At 37.4% G+C, this 16,404-nt stretch overlaps 2 protein-coding genes across 28 annotated transcripts in view; both read right to left on the bottom strand.

Moving 5' to 3' along the window:
- Positions 1-384: 384 nt before the first annotated feature.
- On the bottom strand, positions 385-11,085 carry aebp2 (AE binding protein 2). 4 transcript variants are annotated; one of them, XM_052583903.1, is made up of 8 exons: positions 10,509-11,085; positions 6,403-6,613; positions 6,115-6,222; positions 5,175-5,367; positions 4,971-5,095; positions 4,776-4,843; positions 1,958-2,071; positions 385-1,261 (listed from the first exon to the last, which is right to left on the bottom strand). In XM_052583903.1, the coding sequence occupies exons 1-8, from the start codon at positions 10,931-10,933 to the stop codon at positions 1,249-1,251; spliced, it is 1,257 nt and encodes a 418-aa protein (XP_052439863.1). In that variant the 5' UTR covers positions 10,934-11,085; the 3' UTR covers positions 385-1,248. The 4 variants fall into 4 exon arrangements, with proteins under 4 accessions (XP_052439863.1, XP_052439844.1, XP_052439853.1 ...); XM_052583884.1 differs by having other exon boundaries at positions 6,397-6,613; positions 10,509-11,063; XM_052583893.1 differs by having other exon boundaries at positions 5,181-5,367; positions 6,397-6,613; positions 10,509-11,063.
- A 2,082-nt stretch (positions 11,086-13,167) lies between these two features.
- LOC127978662 (pleckstrin homology domain-containing family A member 5) overlaps positions 13,168-16,404 on the bottom strand; it is a 125,578-nt gene continuing 122,341 nt past the window's right edge. For 19 of the 24 annotated variants that reach the window (XM_052583474.1, XM_052583568.1, XM_052583484.1 and 16 more), the window contains one exon: positions 13,168-14,089. In XM_052583474.1, coding sequence (XP_052439434.1) covers positions 13,953-14,089 — 137 coding nt within the window. In that variant the 3' untranslated portion in view covers positions 13,168-13,952. Of the gene's footprint in view, positions 14,090-15,323; positions 15,447-16,404 lie in introns of all 24 variants that reach the window. The other 5 variants (XM_052583506.1, XM_052583639.1, XM_052583597.1 and 2 more) reach the window with 3 other exon arrangements.

Genomic DNA, 16,404 nt, shown 5'->3' with positions numbered 1-16,404 from the left:
AAGGAAGATATTCATATCGAAAAACCCTTAAATTATGCACATTTAAGGCCTCATTTTGTGAAAATGGCAACTTTAAGACCTGCAGAAACCCTGAATAAAGATGTGAGATAATTACAAACTCAAACCAAGTGCGACAATAGATGAGAATTAGAGAATAAACTCAAAAAACACACGGTCAGGTGTTGGCGTAACCAGAAAGTCATATTGGGCGGCCACGAGCTAAAGGTCCTGGCAGACGGCCTCCGCCTCAACGCTTGCAAATCTGCCCCAATAAAACAATCCCAGATGCCCCGGGCCTCCTCGCTGCTAATAAACAACAGTCCTGTGTGAGAAACACAACTAGAGCCAAACCTGAGGATTCAAACAAACAAGCAAACAAACACATATGATACAACTTTCAACTTTACTACAAAGACAGAAGTATGATCTAGAAGCACGGGGAAGAGGGAATTATTATTAATATTATTATTAAGTACATGATCTAAGAAGCACCATCATTATTGATCCTACAGGTCTCCTATGTGCATTAGCTTGAACGCTAGTGTTAGCTTTAGCACCATTACGTTGAGATGTCTAGACACTCCTTGGCTTTAGCAGAACGCACACAAGGCGCACGCGGGAGGACAATAACATCCCATCATCATCATCATCATCAGTAGGTGGAGCAGCAGTTATAAGAGTCTGTGCATGTGTTCAGAAAAAAACAAAAAAAACGTATTACTAAAAGCACGCCAAACCGTCTATGGGAGCATTCACATCATCCAAAACTACTAGCTATCACAATCTGTACAATTATGTTTTCTGTCAGCTAGTGGCTTATTACATCTATCTACAGTACAGTATATTTTCCACAGTACAAAAATATATTACAGATCTCCTGGAATATTTACATGGGCACTTTTTCGACGAAAAAAAAATTCAGATAATCAGCAGAGTTGAGGATGCAGGGAAGGAAAATCAAAACCGTGGTGTACATACAACACATCCTCCCAGACAGTTAAAAGTCCAGCACCGACGAGAGTTCCCAATTTTCTGCCTTTTTTTTTTTTTTTTTTCTTCAAGGGATAAAAACACACATTAAAAATTCACTGCATGCTTTGGCAGACTCGGAGCATTAAAAAAAAGAGGAACAAGTGGAGGGGAAAAAAGCAAAGGGAAAAGAGCTCCCATCTCAAAAGATCCGCGCGTCCACTTCGGTTTGGGTACGTCAGCAGGCGCTGACAGAAGCTGCCCTCCCCACCCAGTCTTCTAGAAAAACATCCTGAAAACAAGCAGAACCTGCTTTAGTACGACACACACACACATACACAAATGCACTAGAACCATGTCATTTCTGATTGCATTTCTGTACCACAAACAGCAAAACAATACATAAAGATGCTCATCAGAGCATGACGAGCATCTGTCCTGTTATTAACCGCTGCATGGGGAGCTGAAGACATCCATGCTGTCTTTAACATGCATGAATACATGCGCTTCCGCCCACAAAGTGTTCGTCTTGACCACATGCTCAGAAACATCACATTCCACACCAGTGCGGGAGTCTGGGTAAACAAACTCCTACTGCAAACAACTGATGTACTACGATTGATTAATAGTGATTCTAACGAGGGAAACAATCCTGGAATGGTCATTTACATCTGTGGGAGAAGGTCAAAGGTGACTTTAAAGTATCTGTGACCCGGGCGGATTGTATCATCAGCTTTGATTAATTAACGTCTCCTCTCATATCCAGGGTTATTGATCTCCCCCCCACCCCTTGAGCTTTGTGTGTTTGGGTTTGGGGAGAGCCCAGTGACGGGTTACAGTGACGCTAGCGCCATCTGCTGGAGAAGATCATAAAGAGTCTTTAACAGGAAAGCAGAGGCTCCTGTTGGCCAGAACATGGAAGTCGTCGACGGCTCCTGTGCTCTGAACGCTACGGGTAAAGTTCGAGAGAGCTGCTAATGTAGATCACCTGTAGATGTTGGGGTCCAACAGAACTGCCGTGTCCTGAGGAAGCTGGGAGAGGTGGACCACTTTGGTCTTCAGCTGGGGACGGTCGCTCTCGCTGACCCAGGCGTCTGGAAGTCTGTGCACATCAGAAAGACAAAGAAATGTCATTTTTTGACAGTGCATTCAGGAAAGCATGCAGCATGCATTTTGTACGTAATATGCAATTTTTCAGTATGTCAAAATGAGAATATACGATGCACAATGTCCCATATTTTGTAGGACGCCAAGCACGCTGCATTGTTAGATTTAGCATACTACATAAGCTTAGTATACTATAGAATGTCAAAATATGAATATACTATAATGCTATGCACTCAACAAACTAATTCTGTCAGAATGTGCAGAATACAACCAGAACACATTGCATAGGATGTCCCAGAAAGCTATGACCTAGGCTGTCAAATTCTAATGTAATTAACTTATGATACATTTTAACCACGATTAACAACATCTTGATTTAATTTGATCATAATGCCTGCAATTTAATCATTGATTGCATTTGAGTAAGAATCCTGGTCTAAAATGATGCCTCACATAGCATGAATACTATACAGTGTAGGGTTCAATAAAGGTACAATACACTGCAATATTTTGATCAATTACAGTACTTACAGAAAAATACACTAGTATGCATGTTCTTAATTCCAAACATAGCTTAAAAATATACACTACATATAAACATTAGCATTTGCCGGTCCAGAAACACACAGCCTCCGTCTCCTCCAAACATGCATTCCACAATGAGATTATTACAAACGTTTTCCTTTTTTCCTCTTCACAGAGGAGCTTTTTTTGGCTCGGGCTTGTTGTGGTGACCCAGAAATCCATTTTAAACGTCTCGCGAGACGGCAACTTCTTTAGCGCCGTCGCTGAGCTGACAAACATTGCTCTGGCTCAGATTGAATAGCAGCGTGCACATGCACAGGTTTGTCCAAGAGTACAGGTATGCAAGTGCATCAATTATCACCACATGGACCAATGTAGCTGCAGTGCAAATATAAATTGAACAGTACAGTTAGCAGCAAGGCTCATTAACCATAAAAGTAGTTTAAATTGCACAAAGATTAAAGAAAGCAGCTCACAAAGTGGCAAAATTAGAGTGGAAATCTGTGGACGGTTACGGGTAACGTGTTCAAAGGCCTCTCGTCTAAGCCATGGAAATATTGAGAACAAGTTGATAACCTTTAAAAGGTTTTTATCTTGGACTGACTTCAATGAAAAGCAAGTTTGTTTCCAGATTGGTGGTGTTTGACGCAGGCCAGCGCTCTTCAATCCGTTCAATCTGACATTAATGTGGACATTTACCACATAGAACTGGGAATTGATCTGAATCTGAATGCTCAGGTGAGGGGGGAAAAAAGTACTTAGGACAACATAAGAGAAAGAAAAAATGGATTTAGCGAGACAGCAAGAAGAGAAACGTGATCGAGAGACAAAAAGTGTGTGAAATTCGGGAGAAATGGCTTTTTGGCAAATTAGCTGCCATTTCTAAAACAAGAAAGTTTCTGTAAGCATGAAATTCTCCAGTGACCAACACTTGGCTAGCCAAAATCTCATGTATACAGAGCACACTGGGTCCGATACAGTATCCCACGATGCAATGTGTTAAAATGTAACTTTTAATTCAAGTGTGATGAATGAAACCCTAGAAATAGGGATGCACGATAATATGGGCACAACATCGGTATCGGCCGATAAAAGCTTAAAATGACCATCATCGGTATCGGCCGATATGAATATTTCTGCCGATGAGCCAAACCGATATTCTCCAAGTGAAATAATTGACCTGTTTTTCAGGTGTGAATGTCTGTCTACATTTGTAAAATAATACATTTATGGTAGAATCAGTACAGAAGAGATACATGGATTTCTCTTCAGTAAAATTAAAGTTTAAATATATCAGGCGAAAAATTTGTATATATATCGATATCGGTATCGGCCAAAATTATTTTGAAAATATCGTCATATCGAATATCGACCAAAATCCAATATCGTGCATCCCTACCTAGAAACGCATCAACTACAGTGTCTTTTGTCCCTCATTATTTGATCAGAATGGCGATGTTTTTATACAAAACGACTGTTAATAATGGGATGAGAACTGAGTAGCAATTTAATACAGGTCATCTGATAAATGTAGCATAATATTGTCCAAATATGCATACTTCCTTAATATATAGTAGGCGAAAAATGTATGAAATATAGTGGTATAGTATTCATAAAACAGTAGGCAAAAAAAGTTACATTTCGGCAAAATTCAGAAACGTGCATATGATGGGCATTTTACCTATGAGAGAATGCATTAAGCTAACTGAGACTTGTAAAAACACTTGCATATCATTGCTTTTTTGTTGATTTTGATTGCTTCCATTATCCATATTTTGTTAGTTGCTTCGGATGAAAGCGTCCGCTAAATGACATATATATACATATATATATTTCTATTCTGCATAGTACAGAATATACTAGCCCTACTTTCTGCACAGTGCTCACATGCATCTCTCTGCACAGCAGGACACAGACACGCTTGAGGGAAAAACTTCTCCTTTGGGATTAATAAGATCTCCACAGTCAGCTATAGATCAGTCTGCATGTGTTTTTGAGGCAGTTAATGTGACTTAAGGAGCCTCAGAACCATCAGCCTGTCTCATATATCAAGTCATGTATGTGTGTTTGAATCATCAGTGTGTAAGGCCGCCCTCGAGTGGCCCGTGACTCACATGAACGGCTGACATTTAGTGCAGGGCACTGAGGTGAGCAGTACACCTTCATATACTCACATGTCCTCTGGCATCCAATGAAGCAGGACCTTCACTTTCCCAGAATCCTCCTTCCGCCTGGCGATCACCTGCTCAATTACACACGGTGAGAAGGAATCGTAAGATCTCGTTTTAGGTTAACTGCATGCTGCATACTGGCTGTGTGCTTGTGGTTCAATGAAGTCTGACTTCAGTAGATTAAGTGTTGGTACCTACCGTACTGTGAAACACAACGCTGTGGCCTTTGCCTTGGCTCTCAATATGAGTCGCTAGATTGAGGCAGATGGCGCGATGACGGATTGCATCCATGGTCTGAGCATCAAAGAAGTCGTGAGGTCGTGCTGGTGGGAGGAAATGGATTGGAATTAAAGAGCAAGAGTTTTGAACCCAGAATTAAACATGGATCGAAATTCCACTAACACTCACGCAATGACCTCCGCCGTTTGTGCTTAAGTTTCTTCCGTTTGTTGATGCCTGCTTTGGAAGGCGAATCTTCCTTCACCTTGCTCTGGCTTGAGAGTTTGGAGGAATTCTGGGAGCTGAAGTGGGTCGGCACGTGGCGCGCTAGCCCCCCCTGGGAGGCAAAGGTGGCATTGCAACCACCCACCACACACTTCAAAGAGACAGACATCAGTCAGAGTAATAACAGAGAAAAAATAAATAAATAAACCTCACTTGAACTCTTGGCAACGCTGGGTTTTAATTACAGAATGAGTCCTGGGGACAGTGTTTTAATTGTCTAGCCGTGATGACAAAGTTCCCACATAAACACAAAAATGCAGCCAAGGTTACACTTGTTTAACAGTATGAACTCATACTTACTAAAAATGTAAATCTAAATGGAAAAAAGACAGGATTCATTTATTGAATGCAATTTTATTCCTAATTTAGATATTTTGCTGAAATGTGACCTGAAGTGAGAGACAGACCCTGTAAGACCATTTGTTGTGCTCTAAAACTGCATTAAAGAAAGCATTTCTGTATTTAAAGAATAAAAAAAGATAATAACAACACTAATAAAATCTTTACTACAATACAACAAAACATTGAGACTTAATATAACAAATAAAACAATGAAACATTGAAACAAATAATAAAGTATTGTAGTCTGAATATTTAAAATAGTGTTAACAAGCTGTAAGTTTGAAGACTTTAAGACTTACTTTAAGAAAGAGTAGTAGTAGTTTAGAATGCTCGGATAATAAAATGCATTTAAAATACAATTTAATAAAACAGAAGCTAAAAAAAACAACTAAAAAACTATTGTAATTAAATCAATTATAACTAACCAATACAAACTAAAACCAAAAACTAGATCGATTTTTTGCAAGTATCTGTGCATGTGTGCAAAGAGGCTGACCTTGAATGGTTTGTCTCCGCTGTGAGAGAGCATGTGTCTCTGGAGCCAGCTCTGACTGGTGGACGGTGTGTTATACACCTTACAGCCTTTCCAAAGACACACGAAAACCTGCGTGCAAACAGTGAGAAATGTAAGAATTTCACTTAACACAGGTCTCAAAAATCATTTCAAACATGCCAACTATTTTTGGTAAAATGCTTTGCTTTAAAAATATTTGTTTCCTTCTGCCGCAATGCCACATTTAACATGTTTTTGGGGTATATAAAACAAGCATTTACACACACTGACCCCGCCGCGCTGTCCGTCCACGTGCACTCCGCGGATGTGTTCGGCCAGGTCCGGGCTGCTGTTGAACAGCATGTGGCACTGATCCCAGCAGCAGGGGTAAGATGAACCCTTAGCGGAGGAGGAAGACGCCCCGCCGTGACCGTTCATCATAGCTGGGGTAGAACGACCGCTGGAATCAATGCTCTCCATGTCCATGAGAGTGCTGCTGATACTGAAACACACAAACAATGATTTAATACAAAGAAAACCAAATGTCTTTCAGAAATCTATTAAGTTTATAGGTGCACCAATGTGTGTTTGTGGATGTGTTGATATTTGGATGTCGAAAGTACTAGGAGTAATTTCTTTAAGTGGAAACATTGCCTTTTTAACAATGTTTTCTGGATTAAATCTCACTGTAGTAGTGGTTATCCACTAAAAATATCATGTATGTGCACAAAACTGAAACTAGAAAGAATGACGGACATAATGAGATTAGAAATGACAGGCTGTGGCGTTGATAAGCAGTACAACACACACAAAAAAAGCAAATAAGGGGCGATTGATTGAGTAGAATGACTATTAAAGAAACTTTCTTGAATATTTTTTGTGGTAAAACCTGCAATGCAGCACCCATGTTAACACCCATGAGTCTTTGTGAATGGTAAACGAGGCCAGTGCAGTGGGACGACCACCTAACCGTGGTGCAGTAATAATGATCTTTTGAGTGTGGGAGAGAACAGCGGTAAACTACCACAGTAAAACACCATGAACTCCAGTGAATGTGACTGCATGGCTCCTGAGGGGAGAGGAGGGGCTCGCACACGCTTCCATCTGTTGGTTCCTTTCAGACTTCACTGCCCACAACTGACGCTAAATCCCAGGATGTGCCAGAGAACAGGATGCTGGGTAATCACAAAGACAAACTCCAACTGCCAGTCTGACTACTGATGAAGTGATACAGTGTTGACAGCTGCAAAACCCACAGGTACAGCAGTGATTCGATGCTGAAAAAAAAATATCTGAAGAATGCACGTAAACTAGCCTAAGATTTAGCATTAGGGACTTATTCAAATCAATAACAAGAAGTATGAGCAATAGTAATAGTGGTGATGCTAAATACCAACATTTAATGCATTAATATTTGAGACTTGTATACATTAACGGAGTTACTTAATATTTTGCACATGCATTTTGAAATTCTGACACCTTACTAAAACCATTTTTGTTGTTGTTTTGTTTTATCTGAAATTAGAAGCAGGGCAAACTGGGTTTCTTGGTCCTGCAGGCTGACGCACAGGAGCCCTTAGACGTTATGAATGTGTTTGAGAGATTTCATTTCAAAACGGTCAAAACTGACTGAAGACGACAGACAATTAACACCTGCTTTGACTCAAACGTCCCATCCAGTGGAGTTCCCCTTAAAACTCATGTGCACTTTCACATATTCAAGCTGGAACACCTGCTGTTTGGCTTCAGAATCAAACCTATTAATAATTTTTATGTTAATAAAATTTTTTAGATTATGCAATATAAATTTAGATTGGTTCCTCATGCGAAGCAACAAATGATGCAAGCATTTCACCCAACAACAACTTTTGTGATCCACAAAACTACTTTTACGTGAAACTACATGCTCATTGACATTTTAACTAATTATCTAAATTATGTTATCAGTATTGAAAATTAATAAACATAAAATTCCCCCTCCCCAAACTGAAGATAATGAGGCACTAATGTCTGTTCAATTAAACTAAATGTATTAGGACTCTTGCGATAAAGCTGAAATTGAATGAAGTGTCAATTGCATCATTAGATTTAGATCTCGTCCAATCAAATATTTCTTTGCTTTTGCAGCATTGTAACCAATTGCACACATATCTGTTGAGTGCATGAATGCAATAGCCAATCAGATGTGTTCACATTAGACACTGGTTATAAAACCACAGAAAATTCTGCCAGCGGCCAAATATTGCCACTTAAAGGGATAGTTAACCCAAAAAATGATAATTCTGTCATTTACTCACCCTCATGTCATTTCTTTCTTCTGTTGAATACAAAAGATTATATTCTGAAGAATACTGGTTACCAAAGAGTTGATGGTAGCATAGTTTGCAAAGACATCCTATGGAAGTCAATAGCTACCATTAACTCTTTGGTTACCTACATCTTTTGTGTTCCACAGAAGAAAGACACTCATCTAGGTTAAGTAAATGATTTTTTGGGTGAATTACCTCTTTGGGAATATATAACATCTGCGCCTGCTTCTGCTGAATAACCTACTTGTGGATCTGAACATTTCTAAATGAGACCTGAGCTGTGCTATAAAGGCACGTTTTGTCTCATCCACCAGTTGTCGTGTGGTCTGGGTCATACAACAGTTAGATTGAATCCCTCCAGCTGCCCGAACAGCAGGGCTCAGGGCCTCCACTCAGATTTTAAGAGCTTTATTCCCAGTGAAAGCTCCTCAAAGCTGCAAGGGATCCCCATCCGAGCAGAGCTGACCTATATAATGTGTTCACCGTGAATTCGTTCCATTGTGCCTGCGGATAATCTATGGAGATTTCCCATGTGCTGCGAGCCAGGATGTCTACAGCACGACAGACGATGAGGAATCCAAGACCAATAATATTAAAAGAGGCGCCCTGGCATGATAAAGGCAGATGATGATATCAAGCACCTCGTCAGAAAGCGTCATAAAACACATGCACCGACACACCCATAAGATGAAAGGTCTCACGGGTTCGAGCGGGCCGGATGACGTAAAACCAGATCAAAGCAAAGCGCTCCATTTGATAAGGCAAAAACCGGCAGTCATCAACTTCTCGGGCCAACAACTGCTGTGCCTGCGCTTCATCCTGATAGATAAAATACTCGTATAAGCTAGAACGCTCTCTTTCACTAGATCTTCCTTTCGTACAATGAAAGTTACTGTTCAAAGAGTTCTTGTTTTTCATTGGCAAACACATTTAAATGAGTTTTATGGTACAGAATTACTCTGGATTGAATAGTTATTGAAGGGACAACAGTTCAAATTAGACTCGAAGTTAAAATACACCTGGGATTGTTGTGCTATAAACACTAAAAACAGATCGATGTTATTTCATCACCAATACAAATGTATACTGATGTTCAAGTGTTTGATGTGCAAAACCAATCGTAATGGTTTTATGTCTGCTTTTGACACAATTGATGGGTTTCTAAAGAAAAGGACTTGTGAACGTTATTTACATGTGAAGTAAATTATCTCATGGGTCAGAAATATAGCTTATATTTTTTTAAACATTGCATTATGACAAACGCAAGTGCCCAACAACAAAGCAGAACAGATTTTAAGTTCTGCTTTTTGACAAGTGAACAGTAAATAAATGACCACAAGAATATGCTTTATGAATATTGATTTTTTTGTACATGTACCATTTACTTTCATTACAGATATCGATTTCTTCTTTTTGACAAAATAATCAACAGTACATGAATGACCATAAGACTTACGTCTTATGAATATTATGTATAGATATATATATATATATATTTACTTTGTGGTTAGACCACATGTGTGCAGAACTGATCTCATATGACTGATGTCTGCTTTTGACAACATTACTAATAGTAAATAAGTTACATTAACACTAAACAATATACGCCTTATGAATATATATATTTTATAATGGTTAAACCATGCATTCACAAAACAGATATTAATTTAATTTGTGCTTTTTGACTAAACTAATTATTAATATTAATAATATAATAATATTAATTAATAATAATAGCATTATTAATATTATTATTACCAGGTAGTGGCAGAATATATTATTTTGTTTCACTTATTTTTGCCAAAAATAACTAAGTCAACAGTAAACAAATGACCATAAAACTATACAACTTGCCTCATGAATATTACAGGAATTATTGCTGGTAATATTGTTGTTATTTCTGCCATTGATATAGTATTTTCTAATCTGAATGATCTTTGTTGTGGGCTTAGTCTGCACATTTGTCGCGCGCGAGAGTTGTGGGTTTATAAAAATAGCACATTAACGCGTCATTAATCAACAGAGCTGATATTAAACGGCGGATTATATCGGTGAAGTATCGGTGTGTGTCGGCGGCAGCACACGCACCTGTCCTCGGAGTCCATGCGGCTAAGCGGCTCTCCGTCCGACGATAAGCTCATCATCTCCAGACTCGCACGCCTCTTCATTCCGCCGCCGCTGCTGTTTTTCTCCGCCGGTGAGGGCGCGCTCTCCTCCTCTCTTTGTTCTCTCTTCATCCGCTCCGTCGTCCCGTCCGCGCTGCCGGGGCTCTTCTGCGGCTCTTTCTCCGGCTCCACCTCGGTCTCGTCGTTGCCGCCGTCTCCCCGCGTGGCTTCCTCCGGGCTTTGTTCTGTAGACTCGTGTCCGTTGGGCTTCTCGTCCGTCTCCGCTCCGTCCATCTTAACGGCCGGTTCCGGATCGGCGGCGCGCAGGCCTGACTCGCTCCCGTCGCCGCTTTGTTCGCTCGGGTTCGGCGACTCTTGCTCGGAACCGAAGGAAGTCGTCGAAGCCATCGGGTTCCGCTCGTGTGCGCGCGGTCTGGTCGGGTTTAAGCGACGGTGAAACGGGTGAAACGCGGAGACTTTCAGCGAGCGGACGGATCGTGGAACGGCTGATCGGGGGCGCGCGGGGAGGAGCGAGCGTGACGTCAGCGCTTATTATGAATGCCTCCACGTGCTCGCAACCCTAAATATACATGATAAAGCCGAAAAGTTTCCATTACAAATGCGAAATATCAAAATGACACCGTAATCTCACCTGTGTTCATTCATAAGGAGGCCTTAATTTCAAACTAATTTAATATTAATTTATTTACACCTCTTTAAGAAGTAAAATACAGGAATTATATCGTTATACAACACAATAAAGATATATTGAGCTGCAAATACGAAATTCCTTAGTTATTTGGGAAAGTTTCTGGCTGGATTAAAAGACTAAAAATTTACTAATTCATACTCGAAAACAGGTGTTGATATAATTACATCAAAAAGTGTAAAAACGTTTATTAAAAGACTCGAAATCGTAATACAAACATGTATTATTATTATTATTCTTTCCTAAAACACCATAAATAAAGTGATTCTACTTGTTAAATACGACATATCATATTTGTAAAAAAAATAAAAAAAAAAAAAATTGGAAATGTTATTTTGTAGTTACACACCACGTGACATTTAATTAAAATGTTTGTAGAAATATTTGGCAATGTTAATTTAAAACAAAATCGTCTTTATAGCACAGTTTTATTGATATGTATAATAAATAAAATCGGTTAATAAGCAGAAACTGCAGCGGAAGTGCATCCTACGTGTTTTTCTGTTATCAGAAAGTTTTCTCTGCAGCTTTTCTCGTGTGTCTCAGGTGGGGGGTTTCCAGACTCATTATTTACCCCGATATCACACGAATCTAGTTCAAAACTGAAAATATAAATGAGTCAGATGAGCCTTTCTGGCCTTTAAATCGTCTCTTCCTGGAAAACAGCACTAGATGGCGTCAGTTTCCGGTCTCTATGATCTTCACTGTGTTCATCAAACCAGCAGATGGTGACAAAATGTAAAAGAATTTAAATACTGCTCACATTTGAATACTTGACAGTATCTATCTTGTTGTCAAATTTAGGGACCGTCACTAAAGTTACACTGCATACATTGGTACACGTTTCTAACTTCAACAGCATTTGAAGAGAATGACTCAAATGGGTCATAAATCCAGGTGTCATCTATAATGCACACCTTTTAGATTTTTGATGTTTATTAAAACAAATATGAACACTGATCTATACATGTTCTCTTTATAGTAAATCAATGGTGTGAGCCCATTTACAGTAGTGAAAATAACATTTTTACAGATGTTTTGACAGTTTATTTGAATAAATATCAAAACCCCAAGAGGAATGCATTATAGCCAACATAGATGAAAACTTTACAATTATTAAAGTTAGAAGCATGTTTATATACATACACACACATATATATATATACATATATATATATATATATATACACACACACACACACACACACATATATATATATATATATATATATATATATATACACACACACACACATATATATATATATATATATATATATATATATACATACATACATATATATATGTATAATGTTCTTGTCCTAAACATGTTGTATTAATAACAAAATGATACCTAAAGTAAATTGTACAATTGTTTTTCTTTTATTATAAAATAATTTGTATTTTTAAAAATAATTTTAAGTTCATCAAAATGCATATAGAAAATATATAGTTTATATATAATTTTATACATTTTAACATATGTTCTTTACAATATTAATACAATTATTTTTAAATGAATTAAAATGCTAACACTCGCACACTGTATACACTTAAAGTACTTTATAACAGTATAATATATATTTTTTTACTTAAAAGTAAAAATTACTTAGAATTTTTGGTTTCTAATTTTGTTATATAAAATTATATATTTTTTAAAATATTTTTAAAAAATTTTAAGTTAACAAAAATGCATTTTCTATATAAATGTAATAAAAACAAATTATATGTATATGTTGGTGTACATTATATTTGTATAAAATAAAAATAAAAACTTGCTTATCAAACTTATCGTATGTGTGTGTGTGTGTATATATATATATATATACACACACACATCCTCATTTTGATTGACTACACATGCACGCCCACACACACACACACACTCTCCAGTAATCAGATGGAAAAAAAGGAATCAAAAGCTTTTTGAATATACTGTATAAGAACATCAACATTTATTTCACATGATATAAAACAGATGAAATATGAACATTTGCATATTGACTCTGATACATAACCTCTTCTGTGTGTCTGCTCTGCTCATAGAATGGTGTACAGTATATACATCATGAACTTTACAGTTTATACATCAAAGTTGAACACCAAACCCTGCTTATTGCTTTATCAACCGTTATAAACGCTTGCTCCTCAAACCTCTGAAATACTCTTCTTAAAATGGTAATACGCTGTACTCGTCTCTCTACTTAAATATCTCTCAGCCATAGAAAAATAAAACATAAGCTGGAACATTCATGAGTGTGTCGGGAAACAGTGTGGTGGCTATTGCGGACTATCCAACATACAGATCATTTACAAATCCTGTCCTTCGGCAGCAGTACGGTGGCACCTTATTGAAAGTTTATAGTTGTACATCGTTTATATATAAATCCTCTGATATCAAAAAAGCAACGATGGGTGTCGTACAGTGCAAAAGATATGAGTACTAAAAATCGCGTCGACCAACAATAGATAAAACCGGGAGCGACTGATTAAAATCCATATAAAAACAAGCGAACGATGAACGCAACCCTCGGCAGTCCGAATTAAATAAGTGGGCTTTACGCTCCACTTCCTGTTGAGAGAGAGTCTGGGTGCTGTAATGTACATCAGAGAGAGTTTAATAGCACCTCCAATCAAACACAACTCAACTCTGGGGTCTACAGAAAACAAAAGGGAACAATAGGAATATAAATAAGCACTATAAATGAATCGTGTGAACTAAGGCCTGGACGTCGCTGTGTGTCGGTCAGCTGATGGGCGGCACTTCCTGTCTGTCTCATGATGATGATGATGATGTGTGTGGCTCACGGTGGGACGTCCTCTCACATGCTTCACTGATGTGGCTGGAGGGGCTGCTGGACACACAGAACAACAACATTTTACACACTTATATTTAAGATATATTTACATGTTAATATCTAAATACAACTCAAAAAAAAAAAAAAAAAAAAAAAAGATTATATATAATATATATATGCACATTAATTTCCAGGAAATTAAGCACATTTCCTACACAATCTTGTTACTGAAATGCAAAAAACATAAAATAATAAAAAATCTGATGACTATAATTAAAAGATGCATTATTTTAATTTAAATGAAAGTACATTAAAATATAAAAATAAATTATGCAGCATTTTTGTTGAATACTGAATTTAATTATACTGTTATTCATGGTAATTTTAATTTTAAAAATGGCATCCAAATGGGTGATTTTCATGACTTAGTTTAGAGGAAACTATAATTTCATAATGCAAAAAGGGTAATACATTGTTCTAAATTGTAATAATAATAAAAAAAAATTATAATAATTGCACCCAAAATCATTTTTATGAAGCAACATATACATTTCATTATGCAAAAAAATAAATAAAATGTAATTTTATGTAAAAATATGTAATAAAAAAAAAAAAAAAAAATGTAATTGCTCCCAAAAGCATTTTCATGTTGCAACAATATAACTCATGTTTTTCTTTTGATTTTGGAGACAAATATGACTCGGGCATTTCTCTGTGATCTCGATGCATTTAAGAAGACATTCTGATAGTGAAATAATGCATGAATTGTTGCATCTACATCACAGCACCCGAGCTGTTTTCATTAAGTAACACAAATAGCATTTGTATTTAATTGGCTTCACTTGCTGATCAAATCAATGAAAATTTGAAACCGCTCCGTTCCACAGAACATCAATTTAAAGGCATGTGTTCATGCAAGTAATACAAATCATAACTCTTTATATTGTCGATAGAAATATCAGCATATGTATATACTGTATCTGTGTGTGTGAGCGTGTTGTCATGTGCAGTGATGTCTGAATAACTCTTAATTGCACTGTTAATTAGAGAAGCTTTATGCTCACTGAGACTCTATGAAGCTAATGAACTCTAGTTGGAAGGCTAATTACTGCTTCATTTGAGACGATCCTTCATTTTCCTCTGAGAACAGACAGATCACACACACACACACACACACACTTGTATTTATGATGCAGTTAAACCCTTCAGAAAACGCCTCCTGTACGCTGGCATGAAACGCTGGAGAGTCATTACAAACACAACGCAGTGACGTCTGATGTGTGTGTCTTACTCGTCCATCTCTCCTCTCACACACACATGAAGTGCGATCCGTCCGTCAGCTGTGGGGGGGAGGGCGGAGGCGGGGGAGAGGAGGAGGAGCTTGGAGATTGGGGCGGAGTCGACAGACTGTTCACTGCAAACCCCACAGCGCATGCAGACAGACAGACAAGTGGTTAATCACACACACATGTTCAAGCAGGACACTGAATCAAGACTTCTTATCCAGAAACGCCTCTGTTTTGTACTGAAAGTACTGAAAGAGTCTAATGACATTCAAAAGATTCCTTTGAACCGATTCTTTTTAGCGAATCATTATTTAATATGCAAGTCATAATCATATGTGACCCTGGAGCACAAAAGCAGTCTAGATGTTTCTTTTATGCCACAAATCATTAGGATATGAAGATCATGTTCCATTAAGATATTATGGACATTTTCAACCTGAAAATATATATAAAAAAAATAAGTTTTAATTAGTAATTTTCATTGCCAAGAATTCATTTGGATAATGATTTTATCAATATTTAGATTTTTTTTGCACCCTCAGATTCTAGATTTTCAAATAGTTGTCTCTCGGCCAAATATTGTCTGATCCTAATAAACCATACATCAATGGAAATCAAAAGTTTTTATAAAGTTTTATGGTCCAGGGTCACATATAGCTATTTAAATGAATACGTATATAAATTAATATATAGGTAATTTATAAATACTTTATTTTATAAATTAACATTTCAATTAGGGATGCACCCATTCCACTTTTTTCAGAACGAGGTCGATACGGATACTTTTATTTTTGGTACATGCAAATACTAAGTACTGATACCAGTATTTTATTTCATTTGTAATAAAAAAAAAGTACCAGGTACAGAGAGCAAAAGAATATGTATGTTAGTTGTCTTAGTTTATTAAACAAACGGATATTTCCTTCAGTTATTTTCACACTTATGTCAATTAAAATGTATTCTCCAAGCTTGAGTTACTCATGTTTTTGCTCTATGGTGCTTCATCTTTAAGTTAACAGCATTAGAGGCTCTGTACTTGTAATCACAAGCCGTTTTCCTGCAATTATGAAAGGAATCACTGGTTCC

This window comes from Carassius gibelio, chromosome A4 (assembly GCF_023724105.1).
Source record: "Carassius gibelio isolate Cgi1373 ecotype wild population from Czech Republic chromosome A4, carGib1.2-hapl.c, whole genome shotgun sequence".
In the NCBI taxonomy this organism is placed as follows: domain Eukaryota; kingdom Metazoa; phylum Chordata; class Actinopteri; order Cypriniformes; family Cyprinidae; genus Carassius; species Carassius gibelio.
Note: the sequence above shows the minus strand (reverse complement) of the source record. Positions and strands in the feature narration are given on the sequence as shown.

What these genes read in the sequence shown, in the direction of transcription:
- aebp2 (XM_052583884.1), bottom strand. Translation starts at nt 10,933, where the DNA reads ATGGCTTCGACGACTTCCTTCGGTTCCGAGCAAGAGTCGCCGAACCCG. An exon ending in CGCATGGACTCCGAGGACAG is followed by an intron (nt 6,614 to 10,508) that starts GTGCGTGTGCTG and finishes TGTGTGTTTCAG; the next exon opens with TATCAGCAGCACTCTCATGG. An exon ending in GCGTTGTGTTTCACAGTACG is followed by an intron (nt 4,844 to 4,970) that starts GTAGGTACCAAC and finishes GTAATTGAGCAG; the next exon opens with GTGATCGCCAGGCGGAAGGA.